This window comes from Malaclemys terrapin, chromosome 1 (assembly GCF_027887155.1).
Source record: "Malaclemys terrapin pileata isolate rMalTer1 chromosome 1, rMalTer1.hap1, whole genome shotgun sequence".
Lineage (NCBI taxonomy): Eukaryota > Metazoa > Chordata > Testudines > Emydidae > Malaclemys > Malaclemys terrapin.
The window spans coordinates 339,258,019-339,276,706 of NC_071505.1; the positions used below are offsets into that span (position 1 = coordinate 339,258,019).

At 44.5% G+C, this 18,688-nt stretch overlaps 1 protein-coding gene across 3 annotated transcripts in view; it reads right to left on the reverse strand.

The window, feature by feature from the left end:
• Positions 1–14,832: 14,832 nt before the first annotated feature.
• DGAT2 (diacylglycerol O-acyltransferase 2) overlaps positions 14,833–18,688 on the reverse strand; it is a 35,934-nt gene continuing 32,078 nt past the window's right edge. For 2 of the 3 annotated variants that reach the window (XM_054015838.1, XM_054015839.1), the window contains 2 exons: positions 17,559–17,761; positions 14,833–16,323 (listed from right to left, as the gene is read on the reverse strand). In XM_054015838.1, the coding sequence (XP_053871813.1) occupies positions 16,169–16,323; positions 17,559–17,761 (358 nt within the window). In that variant the 3' untranslated portion in view covers positions 14,833–16,168. The remainder of the gene's footprint in view (positions 16,324–17,558; positions 17,762–18,688) is intronic. The other variant, XM_054015840.1, reaches the window with a different exon arrangement.

The following is an 18,688-nucleotide window of genomic DNA, read 5'->3' on the forward strand; positions in this document are numbered from 1 at the left end:
CTCAGACTTGTTAAGAGACCCTCACCCGCTTGTTAAATGTAACAGGTACCATCTCATGTGCTAGCCTGAAAAAATTCCCTTCAGAAATGTGATGTTAATTTAGGTTGGAGAATTGCCAGTTATTTTGGATTTTGTTTGTTCCAGTTAGAGTAGACCGTTTTATGGTCATGTGAAGGTCTCTGAGGGATTTTTGTTTTAAGAAGTGACAAGAAGGCTATAAGATAGTACTCAGAAGTGTGCTCTCTCTCACAACTGTTAAACCAAAAAAGAACCCACAAAGGAAAGTTTAAAAAAGTAATGCTTAAAGAATCATACAAAACTCCTGCATTTCATACAGAACAAGAAACACTGAAAAATCTTCAGTCTTCTCACAGGGCAAATGACAGGTCCTGCCATCATATACTGGTGTGTTGCAATCTTACCAGATTTCACAAGTGAAACAGAATCAGGCCTAGTCAGTATTGGATGAGGAGGACACCCAGGGCTGGATTTAGGAGCAGGCGACTCAGGCGACCATCTTGGGTGCTGGGGCTTGGGGGGGTGCCAGGCTCCGGGGGTTGTTTTTGTTATTAGCTAGAAAAGGGAAAATAGAATGTTGGAAGTAAATGTTTCAGGTATTCCATATGTGGATTCATTTTTCACTAACCTCCTAAAATGTTCTGGACCTTTGTAGACTCTCGTGGGACCTTCCAGACCCAGACTTTCTGAAAACTACATTTTCCTTGAAACTCCTAGAATGTTGTCAGCCATGCCCTCGCAGGTATATAAGAGGCAGGGCGTAACCAGTCAGTCAATGAGATATAAGAACAAAGTGAAGTGAAGTGAGAGCCCAGCTGTGATATCGTGAACTGTCATAAATATAAAGGGAAGGGTAACAACCTTTATGTATGCAGTAACATAAAATCCCTCTTGGCCAGATGTACTGAATCACTTTACAGGAGATGTTTTACCTGCCTGGTCTCTCTCTCTGTCCAGAGAGGGAACAAACAAAGAGAGCACAAACAAAACCTCCCCCTCCCCCCCAGATTTGAAAGTATCTTCTTTCCTTATTGGTCCTTTTGGTCAGGTGTTAACCAGGTTATTTGAGCTTCTTAACCCCTTACAGGTAAAGTGATTCAGTACATCTGGCCAAGAGGGATTTTATGTTACTGCATACATAAAGGTTGTTACCCTTCCTTTTATATTTATGACATGAACCTTGTTTTATTGTGTAATTGTGAAAATGTACTTGTGTTTTAAGACTTGAAGAGTGTAAGTAGCAACTAATAAAGGACATATTAAAGGAGACACCAGAGATATCTATCGAACCCCTATCTATGCAACAACATAAAAGAAATACTGTTACTTCTTTTGCCTTGCTTAACACATAATGTTTGATGACTTTCTAAGACTGCGGAACATAGACTTTTGCTCTCCCTAATACTGTCTATTTTCCCCTTTAGGAAATAAAAGATGCCCCCAAAGAAGCCTTCAGGAGCTCAGTATAGGAAACAAAAAGCTCAAGTTGAAGCAAGGCAAATTTGATGGGAAAATATCTGAAACAGAACAACATAGACCAGATTTTAGACAGTAGCAATTGTCCCAGTGCAGAAGAAATTGGGGAGCGAAGTATAAATGATGGAAGTCCTATTACTAAGGAATTAGCAGATATACCTGAAGATAAGGAATGGAAATATGAGGAAAGTGATGGAGAATGGTCCAGTTTTCCCAGTGACGTACAAGAGGGTGATGATAAAGAAGAATGTGGCTCACATGAAAAGGAAACTAATGACAATGAAAAATCTGGTTTACATGAAAAGGAGAGAAACGATAAAGAAGAATTAGCCTTGCATGATGACAGAAACAACAGTGAGAAAAATTGCACACCACAAATCGATATATCGGGTCTTGCTTTATGGCTGGTGATCCTAAACTCTGCCAATATTGATCGTACAATTTTGAACAGACCGGGCAAAATCAAGGATATGACATTTCCACTAAATGAGAAGAAGCAACACTTCTCAAAGTCACACTGTGAAAGAGTGCTCAGGAATGGGGTACAATTACTGGCATAACTTAGCTGATGCTCTGAAGCAACATGAAAAGTCACCCAGCCATTTTACGGTCTACTCCAAATAGATGGAGTTCGAGTCCAGAATCAAGCTGAATAAATGTACAGATGCAGAAAAACAGCGCATTATTAATATAGAAACCTAGCACTGGAGGAACGTCCTTGAGCATCTCATCTCAATTACCCTCTTCCTCGCAAAAAATAATTTGGCTTTCTGGTGCTCGTTAGATAAGTTGTTTGCTGAACATAACAATCATTTCCTCCGTTTGGTAGAGCTCCTTGGGAAATATGACAATGTCATTCGTGAGCACCTCCGTCGAGTAGTTCATAAAGAAGGTATGGACCAATCCTGCAGCAAAACAATTCAGAATGAATTGATTGATGTTATGGCAAGAAAGGTGCTTGATAACATATTGATGCAGCTCAGCAAAGCTAAGTACTACACCACAATTATGGACTGCACTCCCGACATTTGTCACAGTGAAAAAATGGTATTTACAGAACACTTATCTGTTTCCAGGCTGTGGATGACTCTACTGGAAATGGCCTAGCAGAACTGTTTATGAACTCTTTGAATGAGAATAAAATAAAGCTTCAGAACTGCTTCAGCCAAGGTTATGACAATGGTGTGAACATGAAGGGAAGAAAGAGTGGCATCCACGCAAGGATCCTTGCGCTGACTCCAAGAGCTTTGCCTTGTGGCTGCCATTCCCTTAACCTGGTTGTGTCAGATGCAGCATCATTTTCTTTGGATTCGGTATCTCTCTTTGAAGTACTGCAAAGGATATAGGTCCTGTTTTCAGCATCAACTATCAGGTGGAAGATCCTCACAGACAATGACTTCAAATTTCTGGTCTCAGTTGTGGTTTGGCATGATATCCTGTTCCAAATAAACATTTTCAGGAAGGCATTACAAACTCAGTCGATGGACATCGCGACCACTGCTACTTTGATGAGAAGCAGCTTGATTTCGTAGTGGTCTACAGAGACAATGGATTTGAAAAGGCCATCACTGCTACTAAAGAAATGGCAGAAAACTTAGGAGTTGAGTCTGTCTTCAAAGAAACTCATATTCACCGGAAGAAAAGATAGTTTGGTTATGAGGGCAGAGATGAGGTGATGGGAAGCTCGGAAATAAAATTCAAGAGGGAGGATTTTTTGCTCGCTCATTGATACTGCTTGAATGTCCATTGAAGAAAGGTTTAGACAAATGAAGCACCACAAAAAAACCTGGGGGGGCGGGGGGTATTGTATGACCTTAGTAAGCTTCTGATGGACAGGAAAACACTCTTGAACAATTGTATGGACCTTCACCAGACGCTGACACATGAGGAATGTTTGGACATCAATGATAAAGAAAGATCTCTATGTTGACTTGGACAACATCCATCACATTTTGCAACACGGGAAGCACTCTCCACTCCAAGTTCTCCAATTCATTCAGGATGCAGAGCTGAAGGACACTTTTCCTAATGTGTGGATAGCTTTGAGGAATCTGCTCATGCTGCCAGCCACAGTTGCGAGTGGCAAGTGCAGCTTTTTGAAGCTCAGGTTCATTAGAACATATCTTCGATCAACGATGGCCAAGAAGAGACTGACATCGCTGGCTATTTCATTACTTGAAAATGCCATTGGCTGGTCTTTGGATCTCTCTGATGCTGTGCTTCAGTTTGCGAGGGGAAAGGCGAGAAAAGGGACCTCTTGGACTAAAGGACTAGGGTTAACATTCTAAGGCTGTCGCCTACTGTAACACTCTTTAATACTGGTCCACCCAGTGTTGGTGCACAGTTCAATTTCTTGATGTTAGTACATTTAAGTTATTCTTCAAATTAAAAAGTTTCTATAAGAAGAAATGAATTTTTTAATTTGCTTATATATGGCAGGAATAAATACAGATTTACAGATCCTAGCATGCACATTTATCGTCTTATATGACAGGGATAAATCAAGTATGCCAATCGTGCATCGAAGTCACGAAATGGGCTACAAATGCAATAAAAAATAAGGCATTCAAAAGTTTAACAAATGGGGGGTTGGGCGCTGAAGATGCTCCTCATCTGAGGCATCATTTGGTCTAGGGCCGGCCTTGAGGACACCTTAAAGGGAAAGTCAGGTGCTGCAGGAAATGGTATTGGGGACTGAGGCCCCTGCTCAGCAAAGTACATAAGTATGAGCCTAATATTAAGCACATGAGTAGTCATACTTCATTGGGACTACTTATGCTTAGGTATGCGCTTGTACTGTGCTGACTCAGGGCCTGACTAGGTGGCAATTCCCCCTCTCCCCCCAACCCGGAACACTGCTACAGCATGGCATTAGGAGCTGTGTGCTGCGGAAGGCACCATTTTGCATCAGGTGTAAAACTGAGATCCTAACTCTGGATATTCATTAAAGATGCTCCAGGACAAATGGTGCTAAATTAATAGCTCATTAGTAAATATACAGAGATCCATTGGATGGCACATACAACTCAACGTGGTAATTAAACTTACTGAATAAATCGGCAATTAACCCATTTCATGATCCAAAGAGCAGCAGGGAGGGCCAGATTTGGGGTTGGGAGAGAATTTTTCCTTAAGTTGCCTTCTCACGGTTCTAGTGGTTATACATTGCTGGGAGGCTGTGCATGGAGGACTCCATGAGGTACATGCCTGAGGGCTTACATGGAACTGAAGAGATGCTGGCCCTCAACACAGAGCTGAATTCTATCCGATGGGATCCCTCTGCGTGTTCTGCGGAGCAAACTGGGCGCGTCCTTCTATAGAACTTCCTGCTGCAACAATGCTCATTTCCATGCTTTTGTCCTCTTGGGTGATGTTGGGCTGGATGTCAACCTTCACTGGCACCTTCCAAGTTCTCTTAAAACAATACGTTGCAGAAACTTTCCGGGCAAATAGGAAAATCTATTATACAGACATGCCCTGGGCTTAACTGTTATGCTTGGCTAGTTTCAGCGCATGGGGTGGGGAAGACATCATTTAATATTTTCCTTTGGGATCAGCTGTTCGTGTAGTTTCAGTGCATCTTATTTAGAGAAGAGCATGATTTAGTGCTCTGGACAAAGGACTAAGAACAAGCAATTTCTTTGTTCTAATCCCAGCTCTGACACTGACTCTTTTTGTGACTTTGTGCCAGTCACTTAGGCGTGGTCTGCACTAGAGAAATTCTATCAGTTAAAGCTCTCAGAATGCTCACAGAACACTTTGCATCCATACAGAAACATGTTCATCTCATGCACAAAGGAAAATAAATTATAGCTCTTATAAAAACATAAGAATGTCCATACTGGGTCAGAGCAAAGGTCCATCAAGCCCAGTATCCTGTCTTCTGACAGTGGCCAATGCCCCAGAGGGAATGAACAGAACAGGGAATCATCAAGTGATCCATCCCCTGTCGCCCATTCCCAGCTTCTGGCAAACAGAGGCTAGGGATACCATCCCTGGTAATGGCTAATAGCCATTGATGGACCTATCCTCCATGAACTTATCTAGTTCTTTTTTGAACCCTGTTATAGTCTTGGCCTTTACAACATCCTCTGGCAAAGAGTTCCCCAGACTGACTGTGTGTTGTGTGAAGAAATACTTCCTTTGGTTTGTTTGAAACTTGCTGTCTATTATTAGAACCCAAGGGCGACTCTCCCCAAAGGACCCCAATGCTATGATAAACGATTGTGTTCCCAAGCTATTGCCATGGCAGCTAGTACACCCAGCAAGGGGAAGAGCACTAGATACCTGCCCACTCCTTGCTGAGGATATGTCTACACTTAAATCACAGCAGCTGCGTCGCTGTAGCCCTCCAGTCAGACACTCACTACACAGAAGTTTCAGGGTAGCAGCCGTGTTAGTCTGTATCCTCAAAAAGAACAGGAGTACTTGTGGCATCTTAGAGACTAACAAATTTATTAGAGCATAAGCTTTCGTGGGCTACAACCCAGAGAAGGGAGAGGTTCTGCCGTCACTATAATTAATCCACCTCCCCGAGAGGCTGTAACTAAGTTGACTGAAGAAATCTTCTGTCTGTCTAGCGCTGCCTATACTAGGGGTTAGGTCTGCTCAACACTACTACTTAGGGGTGTGGATCTTTCACAACCCTAAGTGATGTAGCTCAGTCGATCTAACTTTTTAGTGTAGACCTGGCCTGAGGCTCTGCAAAGATGTCAGACCCCGAGAAGTTGGTGAGACAGGATGGGAATTTGAGGCAGGTGCCCAGGAAGGCCGAGTGACTGAATTTTTGGGAGGCCATACAAATGGAATTTGAGGTCTGGCGCATGAGTTTCTGAAGTTCCTACCTCAGCCTGGGTTGAAGAAGACTCAAGGCCTGTCCTACCCTGTGTCTGAGTCAAAGGGAAGTAGGAAGTAGGGACGAGTCCAGTAACTTTCTCTGGAAAATGTCTCAGTGTGTGAACTGACAGAAATATTGGGGTATATTAGCTACAGGCCAAGACCACCAGTTAGCCAGGTCAACACAGCCCAGTTAACCACCAAGTACCTCTTTCATAACACAGCACAGCCCTCAAACAGAATGATGTAGCAAGCTTTGTTATCCTGCAGAGCCACAAGGTGGAGTAATGTGAGCTCTGTATTGGCCTCTTATTCTGCTTCCCCTGATCAGGTAAACCGTGCTGCTCAGCGGTGTCCCTATGACGGGTCTGCACTCCAATCCTGTGTTTAAAGTAGCCACAATGCTGCCAACTCTTGTGCTAGTCAGTAGCTCTTGCAGTCACATGACTACATCAGAATTTCAGCTTTCATTTAAAAAAAGTAGATATCTAGCTGTCAAGGTTGCAGAGAAAAGCTTGAAAGCATGAACCCTAAAGTCTTGAAAGCCCAGAAGGAATGAATAAAGAATTAAAAAAACCCAAATGTATTATTTTTGAAAAAAATCTCATGATTTTTTAAGCCAGTCTCGTGGTTTTTTGAGGCCTGGTTCCTGATTTTTGAATGCTTAGGGTTGGCCGTTCTATAGCCATAAATCCAACCTTGTGAGTGATTCCTACACATTACCAGGTGTCAGTTCTGCTGTGTGTATGTAATCATAGTCTTTACCATGCCAGAATGTTATAAAATAGATAATTAACGGAAAAGGAGGACACTAGAATGATAGGAGCTTTTACTAAAAAAAGACACTGTGTCTTTTGTTTTGGTAGGAATAGTTGGAGGTATCTTTTCCGCCTGTTTTCTTGGTGTTTGTGGATCAGTTTCAATTTGTTTTTAAAAGGTATTTGTAACGGCAAGAGACAGCAGATGACATATTACACATAGCCTTAGAAGTTCTTTTTCTTAGCATGCATGTGATGCTCGGTCCATGCTGATAGTTTTGTGATGGATATTCTTTTGAGGGAAGCTGAGGCATTTGGCTTTAATCTAAATAGAGTCAATTCTTTGAGCAAAGTGGGCAACTGGGTTTTAGTTAAGAGTTCTGAGAGAGGGGATTGCCTGCCTGCTGTTTGTGACCACCTCTGTTCAGAGACAGGTAAATATAGTGTAAAGAAAACAAGAGACACTAAAGATATCCTGCCTTTGTGTCGCTGATTTCTCCTCCAACAAGAAAGTGACCTGCAAGACTCTGACATCAGCCCGCTTGGCAGAGGGGGTAACACTATTTTCAACTGTAACCTACAGTGTGAATTAAATCATGTTTTACAAGACCAGAGAGACTTGGTTTTTAATGGCTTTTACATGATGATCTGTAACTAAGATCTCCATCTTGTCCCATGAGTCATCAGTTGGAGTAAGAATCTAGGTGCTTGTTTAAATTTCCCCTTCTCACCTCACACACCTTCAGTTGGAAAAAGTAACCTCTGATGCGCTCGGGATTCCTAACACGAAATCCAAACTAAACTCAATTCATGAAACAGACTGAGGTCCTGCTGAATAAAAGCAGATGACCTGATTTTCCAAAGTGCTGAGCGCCCACAAATCCCACTGAACTCAATGAGAGGTGGAGTTGCTCAACGCATTTAACAATCATGACATGCACCCAACCTTCACATGAACCTCTTGCTACACATCAGTAAAACCTCATGGGTTGGAAGAGTGTTTTAAAGGGTCTGGAAAGTATCTCATTAAAATTATATTCTTGGATTATTGTGATTCCAGATCAAATTTCCTCAGTCTACAAGTAAAGAAATGTCTTGCAAATTTATCCTCTAAGACTCTAACTGGAATTTAATAAACGATTCTCTTAACCATGCATGAGTCAGGGCAAGTCTACACTTAAAAGAATGCAGCTGCACTGCTGTAGCGCTTCAGTGAAGATGCTACCACGCCGAGGGGAGAGCCTCCCTTCGACACAGTGCTGTCTATATGGGGGTTAGGTCGGTATAACTGCATCGCTCAGGGGGGTGGATTTTTCACACCCCCAAGCCACATACTTATTCCAATAGAGGTCTGGCCGCAAAATCAAAGCCAGCTTGCTCTCCCAGAGCTGTATTGATGCTTCAGGGCTAACAGGACTAAAAATTAGTTTTAAAAAAATTGCTTCAATGACAACTAAGCACATCTGGCTTGGAATGCAGACGTGGGGCATGTCTTCTGGGTAAGAAGGTGCTGTTTTACAATAGCCCCCATAACGCTGTTAAACTGAGGTGTTGGTGACTCACACAGAACAGGCTTTTTGAAGGAGAGTTTTACTGAGTGACGATTAGAAGAGTTCTCTTAGTAGAAATTCCTTATTGTGGCCCCACTGTTGATGATAAAACGACAACGCATTTTTACGCACAAGGTAGAGACTGTCTTTTTGTTGTGCTTGTCAGACACCGTCCACAACGGGGTCCCCATTTGTGATTGGGGCTCCTAAGTGCTACTGCAATACATGTAATAAATAAAAACAACACCTTTCCGGGATTTCCCACTCTGAGTACTTTCCTAAAACATACACAAACCCAGGAATTCTATTGTGGCACTACACAGGTTGACCACTGGGGGGCAGGACATGCTTACTGTTTGGTCTTTTTGGTAGAACTGAGATGACAATTCTTTCTGTAAAGGTCAAATAAATAAATCACTCGCTATTCCTATATTTGCATATAATAGCCCGAGCGTCTCCCTGTTTCTGTTAATATAATAATAGCCCCTTCTCTCTGTGGATCTCAGAGCACTTAGGAAACATCAGTGAATTCATTCTCACAACACTCTCGTAGGTAGGTACGATTACATCTCCCCTATTACAGAGGAGGAAACTGAGGTACGGACATGCTAAGTGATGGGGCAGAGCTAAGAATAGAATGCAGGAGTCCGGCGTCCCATGTCTGCCCTTTACCTACAAGACCATTCCACCTACTCTTTCAACCACCCTCATAGGACGGATAGTTCTGCTTTTACAAAGCTAAGTAAAAATGAGCAGGGCGTTACCCACGATAACTAAAGAAACTTCAGGGCACGACTATAGGAGCCAGGCACCAACTGAGGTACTGTACTTTTAGCATGAGGTGGCAAAATGGGATGAGCAAACTTTGAATAAGTACATGAGAAGCAAGAGGTGACAATGGCAAGTTTTGCCTGCTACTTAGTAAGGAGGGTGATCCAGTGTTTCAAGTGGTTTGAAAGCCAGAGGGTTGGGATCAAGCATAAGCCCCCCGCCCCACACATGAAGTAAATGTTCATGCATTTGCTACAGCCATTTCACAATGTCTTTATACATATACTAGGTGAGTGCATGTAGTTTGTAGCTCATGAAGCTATTGATGCATATTGATATTGTTTTTAAATGAGGCAACAGGCCTCATGCAAATTATTCAAATAAAATACACAAATTGTTCTTCTTAACCTCTGAGGATAGGGCAAGAAGCAAGGGGCTTAAATTGCAGTAAGGGCGGTTTAGGTTGGACATTAGGAAAAACTTCCTAACTGGTAGGGTGGTTAAGCACTGGAATAAATTGCCAGGGAGGTTGTGGAATCTCCATCACTAGAGATTTTTAAGAGCAGGTTAAACACCTGCCAGGGATGGTGTAGATAATAGTTAGCCCTGCCATGAGTGCAGGGGACTGGACTAAATGACCTCTCAAGGTCCCTTCCAGTCCTACGATTCTATACAGCCTGAGAGGTTGGGGGGATGGAAAACTGGCAAGGAAGAGGTCTGTGAGCTTCAGTGGGTTGGAGGGTCTCTCTGGGGATTGGGAACTGATGGGCACAATGAGAATCAGTGGGATGGGGGGGGTCTCTCACTGAGGCTGGGGGTGCAGTGACAGTCAGTGTAGTTAGAGCTGAGGGGTCTCTCTGGGGCCAGGGGTGCAGTGACTGTCAGTGCAGTTAGAGCTGAGGGGTCTCTCTAGGGCCGGGGGTGCAGTGACAGTCAGTGAGGTTGAGGCCAAGGGGTCTCTCTGGGGGTGCAGAGTCCCTGGAGCCCGTGCTGGGGGTGCTGCCTCTCTTCCCTCCCATACCCATCCTCTCCCTCCCCTGCTGGCCCAGCTCTGAGTCTGTCCCCACCAGGCACTAGGAGGCCAACTGTGGAGGGTCAACACCCCCTGCAGCCTCTCTGTGGCACCTGGACTGTGCCAGGGCTGGAATCCCGGAAAGCTAGATTTAGGGCTCCCCTGTGTGTGGATGGGCCAATGAGTGGGCTGTGCCTGCCCATGGGGGACTGGAGCAGGGTTGGGGTTCTGTATGGGGCAGTAACTCTGATCCTGGTCTGAGAGCCCCACACAGCCCCACCCACACATGCTGTAACCACCGGGGTGAACAAGTAACAGTGACAATGAGAAGGTTGAAATGCTTAGGAATGCAATCCCAACTAAAAGGGGACAGAGAGGCCTCAAGGACAGATTAGAGCCCAGCTAGGGAATGGGGACATAATGAAACCTGAAAGGTTTGATTCCACTTAACCTAAAGGAAGAAGCAGAAATAATCTTAGCAATTATTTCTGAGCAGACCTGGAGGGGAGATATAACCCCAGTGGATCGGAGAAAGGGAAGCACACTGTGGGAGAGAGGGGGAGCCTAAGATGTTTCCCTTTAATACTAAGAAATTTGCTGTAACAATAAAGCAGTAGAGGAAAATAAGGTGATAATGGAAGGCACTGGGGGTTAAGCGGAAACCACAGATACCAATATAGCAATACTATTTACTACTATTTGTAGGAGGGTGGTGCCTAGAAGCCCTGACTGAGATCAGGGCCCCATTGTGCTAGATGCTGTACAAATGCGTGGTCAGAGCCAGCCCTTGCCCCAAATAACTTACCATTAAAATAGACAAGCCAGACCAAGAGTGGGAGGAGGACAGAGATGGGAAGTGACTTGCTCATGGCAGGTGAGTGCCAGAACTGGAACTAGAACGCTGGTTCGCCAGGTCCTGGTGTCGTACGTAGCTCTTACAATAGCGCAGAGATAGCCTGTACCTTCCCAGAGTAAAAGCCATGGGAGGCGGATTCTGTGAGATTCATCGTGGAGTGTCCTTCAGACGCTTCCATGGGGGTTAGCGGCCTTGGTGTCTGCACAGAGCGTGGGTGCACAGCCTCTAAGCCGGAGGGAGGAAGGAAGCTGCAGCATGTTTCACCAGCCCCAACATGGTGCTCTCTTCCCATCCAGGACCACCAAAGGGCCTCTCCTCAACATCTGTCTAAACCCCCATTCCAAGAGGGCAGCCATGTTAAGGGTGTGGAGCATCTCATCTCCCATGGGCAAGGTGAGCTTATCAGCAAAGCAAACACTGGAACTGATAGTCTTCGTTGTCAGTAAGGCAGGAGGAAGTGAGCAGGCTGGTTCTTAGCTACTATCATCCTTGACTGATGAGTCATTTGGTTCCCTGCTTCTGTGTATGTGAAGCCATCAGGCTACCAGCCCTGACCATTTCTGTTTCCAGGATACAGGAAGCAGAAGTAGACATGAGATGGAAAGCCCAGATCCAGGTCCAGAACCGAATTGCCGGGACGCTTGGGCCTATCACTGGTAAATAGGTTGAGAACCTCTGAATTAGGGGGAAAAGAATCCTTTTTTGCACCTGCCTACTGAGCTTTCACTGGACTCCCTCCTGGCTGGTTAAGTGCTCCCCTCCAGCTATTCTAGTATTCCTAAGCAGTTCTCATAGCTGGGAATAGTTTTGTTTGTTCCCTGCTTTGGAATTTCAGTGCAATTTATCAGGAGCTCAACTCCTCCCTGGTTGGAGCCTTAGTAATGGAGTATCTCTTGAACCAAGTACACAGAAGACCAGCCAGACCTCAGGTTTGGGGCTTCTTGAAGCCAAGAGCTTCAAGAATCCTAATCCCAGCTCTGAGAGACTTTGGGCAGGTCATTTGCACACAGGCTCCGGGTGAGTTTGTGATGTTGCTAGAGAATTTTTTTTGGGGGGGGGGAGGGAGGTTGGTTGTATACGTTGCACTATAACTGTATCTGTCCGTAACAGTGAAATACGGACAGATGGCTAAAGAGAGGTAATGTTAAGAACACAAGTTATCAGTGATGAGCAGTGAAGTGATGACATTTGTTTTGCCAGTATCTGTGTACTTGCAGAAATCGCCGGTGAGATGTTGACTACTGACTAAAGATACGGATCTCAGCGTGTGATGCAAAACATCAACACTAGTCACAAAACAGGACCTACACCAAAGACGTAAATGACAAAGTACATCAACATGGGATTTACTTGGACTGGAGACAGTGAATACCCTCAGCCGCAGGGTATGGGATGTAGTGAAGTCCTGTCGAGTAACAGCCTAAAACCATCTCTTCTATGCAGACACACAGGAACAAAACATGTCCACCACAAGGACAAACCACTAGGATTTTTCAAGCGGACACGGGCGCAGTTAATGGCAAACAAGGAAGTTTTACGCTCTGCTGCTGCTGACAATATTAAGGCCCTCAAAGCAGCATACTTCGTGAGTTACAGTGTTGTGACATCAGGAAAAAAAAAAAAACTCACACTGCAGCAGAGGAACTACCACTGCTTGTGGCTGCAGCCATGGTAAGCACTATGCCCCAAAATTAATTCAGTTCCTGCCATTATCAAATAACAGCGGCATGCCGAATTGATGACGTGGCCCAGGGGGTCCTAACTCAATCACTAGTAGCCAGTACTTTGCTCTGCAGCTGGACAAATCCATGGACGTAGCAGGCTTAGCTCACCGTCTTGTGTACATGTGGTATATTTACAAAGGTGCAATACAGGAGGACATTTTGTTTTCCCCGTTGCTGCCTACCAGAACTGCGAAGGAGATTTTCTGGTTGCTTGAGTTCACAAAAACATGGTATCATCAGGTCAGGCCGTATTGGCATCTGCATTGATGGCGCAAAACCAATGACTGGTAAGTGTAGTGGACTAGTGACACGTATCAGAGCAGTCGCTCCCAATGCAATGTGGGCACACTGCAGTATACAAAGGGAAGCACTTGCACCAACTGGAAGGAGGTGCAGGACAGCGCTGTAAACTTTATAAAAGCTCAACCCTTGAACTCCAGAATCTTTTCCACTCTTTGTAATGAGAGTGGAAGCAAGCATGTCACTCTATTGCTCCACATGGAGGTTTGACAGCGGTCACAGGGCACATTGCTTTGAACTTCATGCCCACCTCCAGGTATTTTTTGGACAGACCACCCATTCCCACTCACTGTCTGTATGACACAGCTTGGCTCTCATGGCTGGGCTACTTGTCCGATATATTCTCTTGCCTGAGTGATCTAACTCTAGGACTTCAAGGGCTCAACGCAACCATCTTCAATGTCCAGGACAAAATTATTATTATAGTTCTATATATTAGGTGTGTGTATGCGCATTGTAATTTGTAAATGTTTGGGCATTAAGAGAGTAACTAGCTCTGTTGGTCTGGGACCATGTGTGCCCTGGGTACCAGATTTAGATGGCTTCAGTTCTGTCAGTACCAATGACACTGATCCAGGTGGAGATAATTTTCAGTTGATTGTGGCACTCTATGGGGACTCCTGGGCCTTGCCTTAGAGGTCTTGCGTGAGTGGCTCCTGGAGTCTGCACTCACTCATCTCTCTTGCAGTGAGGGCTCCTGCCAGGACTCAGGAAGTCGAAGGGCTGACTCCTTGAGTAGGAGTTTGAGCCCCAGTTCTCAGTCTTCCCTGGATCTGGGCTTCAGTTGCTGACACAAGACACACTTCTGTGGAATGTTTCTCTCTCCCAGGCAGTGAACGCACTTTGAGTGTTCGTCAGGCACTGAGATAGATTCCTTGCAACTGAGACACTTTTTGAGGCAGGGAGGGAGAAGAGGGGGCTTGGGCATACCAAGGGGTTGGCGAAAGACAAAAGTTTATTAAAAAGGCAATGTCCAAAATAAAATGTAAACTAAGAAGAGAGGCTTCCAGCGAATTGCTAATTTTTTAGCTTCTAAAAGCATTGAGCCACAAATGGACAGCTCAACCATCCTTGGCTAGAGAGACTGAGCTATAGAAGGAACTGAGGTGGGTTTGCACGTGAGGAGCAGCACATGCACCCAAAGTTCTCCGATCAGCAGCGCAGCGACGCAGAAACCCTTACAGTGGAGCACCCATAGGGACACTTCTTGAAGTAGTAACTGATGTGTAAGATCTGCACAAGAGGAGTTTCAGCACATTTCAGGGCTCTACTCCAAACCTGGGTCTCATGAAGGATCTCTGGAAAGTAAGTGTTTAATTTCTGAGAGGTTGAGAGGGGAAGAGTTAAAGATTTACTATTTGTTAATCTGTAGGATGTCATTGCCCTATGCACATGCACCCAGAGTATGTTGGCGGAGCACTTGCAACACAGTCTAAATAAAATAAACCAAATAGCCACAGATAACATTTAAGGAACCCGGTTACACATCTGTATGATGCAGAAGAGAGCCATGGCGCAGGAGAAGCGGGTATGAACTATTTTTGCTCAAATTTATTTCTATAAATTTGTACAAAAAGTTTGGATGTGGTACAATATTCCATCAAATAGGAAAGGAGGAACATTTAGTTGTGATGCAAGATTCCAGGACTGTCCTCTTGCATAATACAAAGGCACGTTTCAGAGCTTCAATACACTCAACAATTAACTGTTGAAGAAGGCAGGTTACACATGCAGTAGTGCAATGTTTTAAATCACACACACACACACACACACACACACTCTCTGAATACAACATCTCACTACAAGCATCATTGTCAACATCCATGTAAACATTTTATAAACAAACATTTAAAAACAGTCAATAAATGTATATCCTGTGCAGAAAGACTACTTCCTTACATTCACAGCATGGAATATATTATAATTTTTTTATAAACATCTTTGAACAGCAGAATTCATTCCCAACTTTACATTTGGACCCTGATCTTGCAAACACATGCATTACTTCATGCACATGAACAGCCCCGTCGGATTCACCCTGCTGCACATCCCTGGAGTGTTTGCAGGATCAGGGCCATTATTACATTCACATAAAATTGCACCTCCCAATACTTCTAGAGTTTGTTTAAAGTATTGCTGGCTAATACTGAGCGCTTCCAACATTCTCATACAACACACATTCAAGTACCATCTAAAGTCAGACCTGCTTATAAAGACATTCAAAAATTAAAAAGAGGGAGCTAAATATACTATATACTGCATGGAAATAACATGGTACATTAGAGTTACAAGTTCTTTTGGTTTCCAACCCTATGCACACCAGAAGCTATAAAACAGGGCCAAACCATCAAATTGCATTGTTTGTGCTTTCAGAAGGGGCTTTTCCCAACCAGAAACGCCCTTGTGCTATGTACCTACAATACCGGGGTCACTATCAAATCAAATAAGTGCTTTCTTTGGGTTGCAAAATGAATGGGCCCAAATCTCCCAGCAGAATCTGTGCCACTGCTGGTAAGAATCTGTAGCAGTGGGAATATTTAAAGTCCATCATTGGCAATCAGAAATATTATATAGCAGATTACAATGGGAATCACATTTTCCCGTCCTCATTCCCACAGCTGTGGGGAATTGTAGTGTTCTTCTTGATAGTGATAGCAATTTGTAATGGGATGTATCTGAAGCAAGATTTTTTTTATTTTTAAAAAGGTCTAACATTTGAATAGTTTAACAACTTTTTTTCCTTTAAAAACAGACACCCATCCACACATGCTTTCAGCTTTATAGAACAAAAAACAATGTGGACTTTTGGAGACACCATCTCCATCTCCGATTTCGAGCAGGTCACCACCAGGTCAAACGTAGTTCTCTCAGTTGATGTCCAATACCTCCGTCTCTGGCAGGCCAAACTTAGTCTTGTACTTGTCAAAGAGTCTAATCAGAGAGCTCACATACATGCAGTGATAAAAGTCTATCTCCCTCTGGCTCGGATGGTCAACTTTAGGAATGGTGATAGGCTCCCCAACTGAAATGAAAAACAAACTCCAGATTAGACAGTTTCTCTCCCAACAGAGGGTCTGAGGTTTCTGCATTGTCTAGACTCCTATCTAGGCTGGAGTTTTGCAATGGTCTAGCTACACTTATGCAGTCCCAGATGTAGATGCCCTGCAATGGTGTAAGACAGGGCTTGCACCAGAACAATTTAACATACTAAGGGGGTTCTCCAAAGCCCATTGCAATTATTGGAAAGTTTCCCACTGCGTCAGAGTGCAAGTCACACCGGCACAATCCCTGGTTTCCAGTGGTGCAGAGCATGTCTTTAGTAGCCAATTACAGTGGTTGTAACAGAATCAAAGTTACACCAGTGCAAATTTTGCTGCCAATGCACCAGAGGGTGTAGCAACTTCTGCTGTTACAGACCAGCAGTAACTTACTACCCCTTCAAGAGTAAGGAGGAGGAAATGTATCTTAGCAGGATTTCTCAGGAATACAATGCCTCCTGGTGCAATGCCTGGGGTAGTGCAGCTTATGCATTACCCTGGGCTGAAAGGTAAATTCTAGCTCACTGAACTGTTCCTGGGTGATCCATGCCAAATATATTGATCTTCTGCACTCTGCTGAGTTGGCTATTGGTTCATGTGCTGTTCTTATCGGGGTCACAAAGGGAGATGCCGCTCTACAATACTGTAAATAAGATATTCACATAGGATCCACGTGGAGAGAAGGGGGATAGAGTAAGGAAACAATGATAACTTTGGACTGTCTGCACAGCTTAGGCAATTGCTGTAGGATGGATTTTTCATTCACTGTGGATCCTTTAAGACGACTTCAAGAGTCTCAGTTTCTGGTAAGGTCCAAGTAACTGCTGTAACGTTTAACATGGATGAATTAGAGACCTGACATACCTGCTGCAGTAAGAGAAACCCTGCATAGAACTGGGCTGTTTCTCCCTTCTGAAAAGCTTGGTGCTTTGGGAGGCGAGAACAAAGAGGGGGCTCAGTGTCAGAACACTCAGGCTGGAGTGGGATCCAGACACAGATCTGGATTCCAGAGAGCAACCCAGTGTAACAACTTCTGCTAAACCAACATGGTGACTGCAAGGAAGGATAAAAGGCTAAGTTCATCCTGCTTGAATCTGAGCCTTTAGATCCAGGGAGTCTAGTTATCCTAACCTCAGCACAGTCTAAACCAGCCTCTTCTCCAGCCCAAGAGAACAGGGCGGTGCAGAATGTCATGTACATGTTCAAATCCAGTGCCTACCAACAGTGGTGATGGGCTTGGAATAAGGTAGCAATCCCCAGGTGTTGGAAGAGAAAAGGCCACGGCCATGGAATATGCACGGAGCAAAACCGATGTGTTTCTGAAACTTCTTCTGGACCCATCTTCCCCAGGAGCCCTCCTCGAAGATCACCTGCTTGTAAACCTCGTTCTCGCCAAACGAATACACCGGGACCAAATCTGCTCTACAAAGAAAGAAACAAGACGCGAATCAAAACCTTCCAGAGGCTGGAAATCAGCTTCTAGGCTCAAAGCCAGCAGACACATGCTTGAGCAAAGAAGAGCAACAGGGGAGGCTCCAGCTGATTTTCTGCATGCTGTATTCACTGCAACTTTGCCTGCAACATCCAAAACAAGGATGTTGTTAGGAGTTACTATGCTAAATACTTCGCTATTGCTAGGAGTTACTATGGTTTCCAAGATGCAATATGCTCCAGTGGGTGCCCCGGTCAGTTGTACAAATCATCAGAAGACAGAGTCTAAACTAGAGAGGGAGGATGGGATTGTGATTAAGGCACCAGAGAGACTCAGGAGATCCAGGTTGGATTCCTTGGGCCAATCGTTTAATCTGTTTCTCCTCCATAAGGAAGGATTTCCCCCATTCTTCTCCCACGCTTTGACTTGTCTCTTCAAATTGCAAGAGCTATGGGGCTGGGACTGCCCATGTATATGTACAGAGCATGGCATGCCTAGCACAATGATCTTAGCCAGGGCCACTCGGCGTTCCCATAATACAACCCCCAAATCAGAAAAAAGGTGAGCTATCCACCAATGACTTACACAACCAGAGCTGCATGGGCGGGGCTGAAGCAAGCACCTGAACTGCCAGTTTCATATAGGTGCGCACACACAAAAAGTTAATCTGGTTCCTATTTCAGGGGTGGGCAGAACAATACCGTGGAAGCGGAACAAAGTAAAGGACAATACAGGCTTTGGAACAGCAGAGTCTTACTGATAGGGTTACCATACGTCTGGATTTTTCCCGGACATGTCCGGCTTTTTGGTCCTCAAATCCCAGTCTGGGAGGAAATTCCAAAAAGCCAGGCATGTCTGGGGAAAATAGGGAGGGGTCATGGGACTTGGATCCAGGCCGGGGGCCGCTCGCCCCGGGG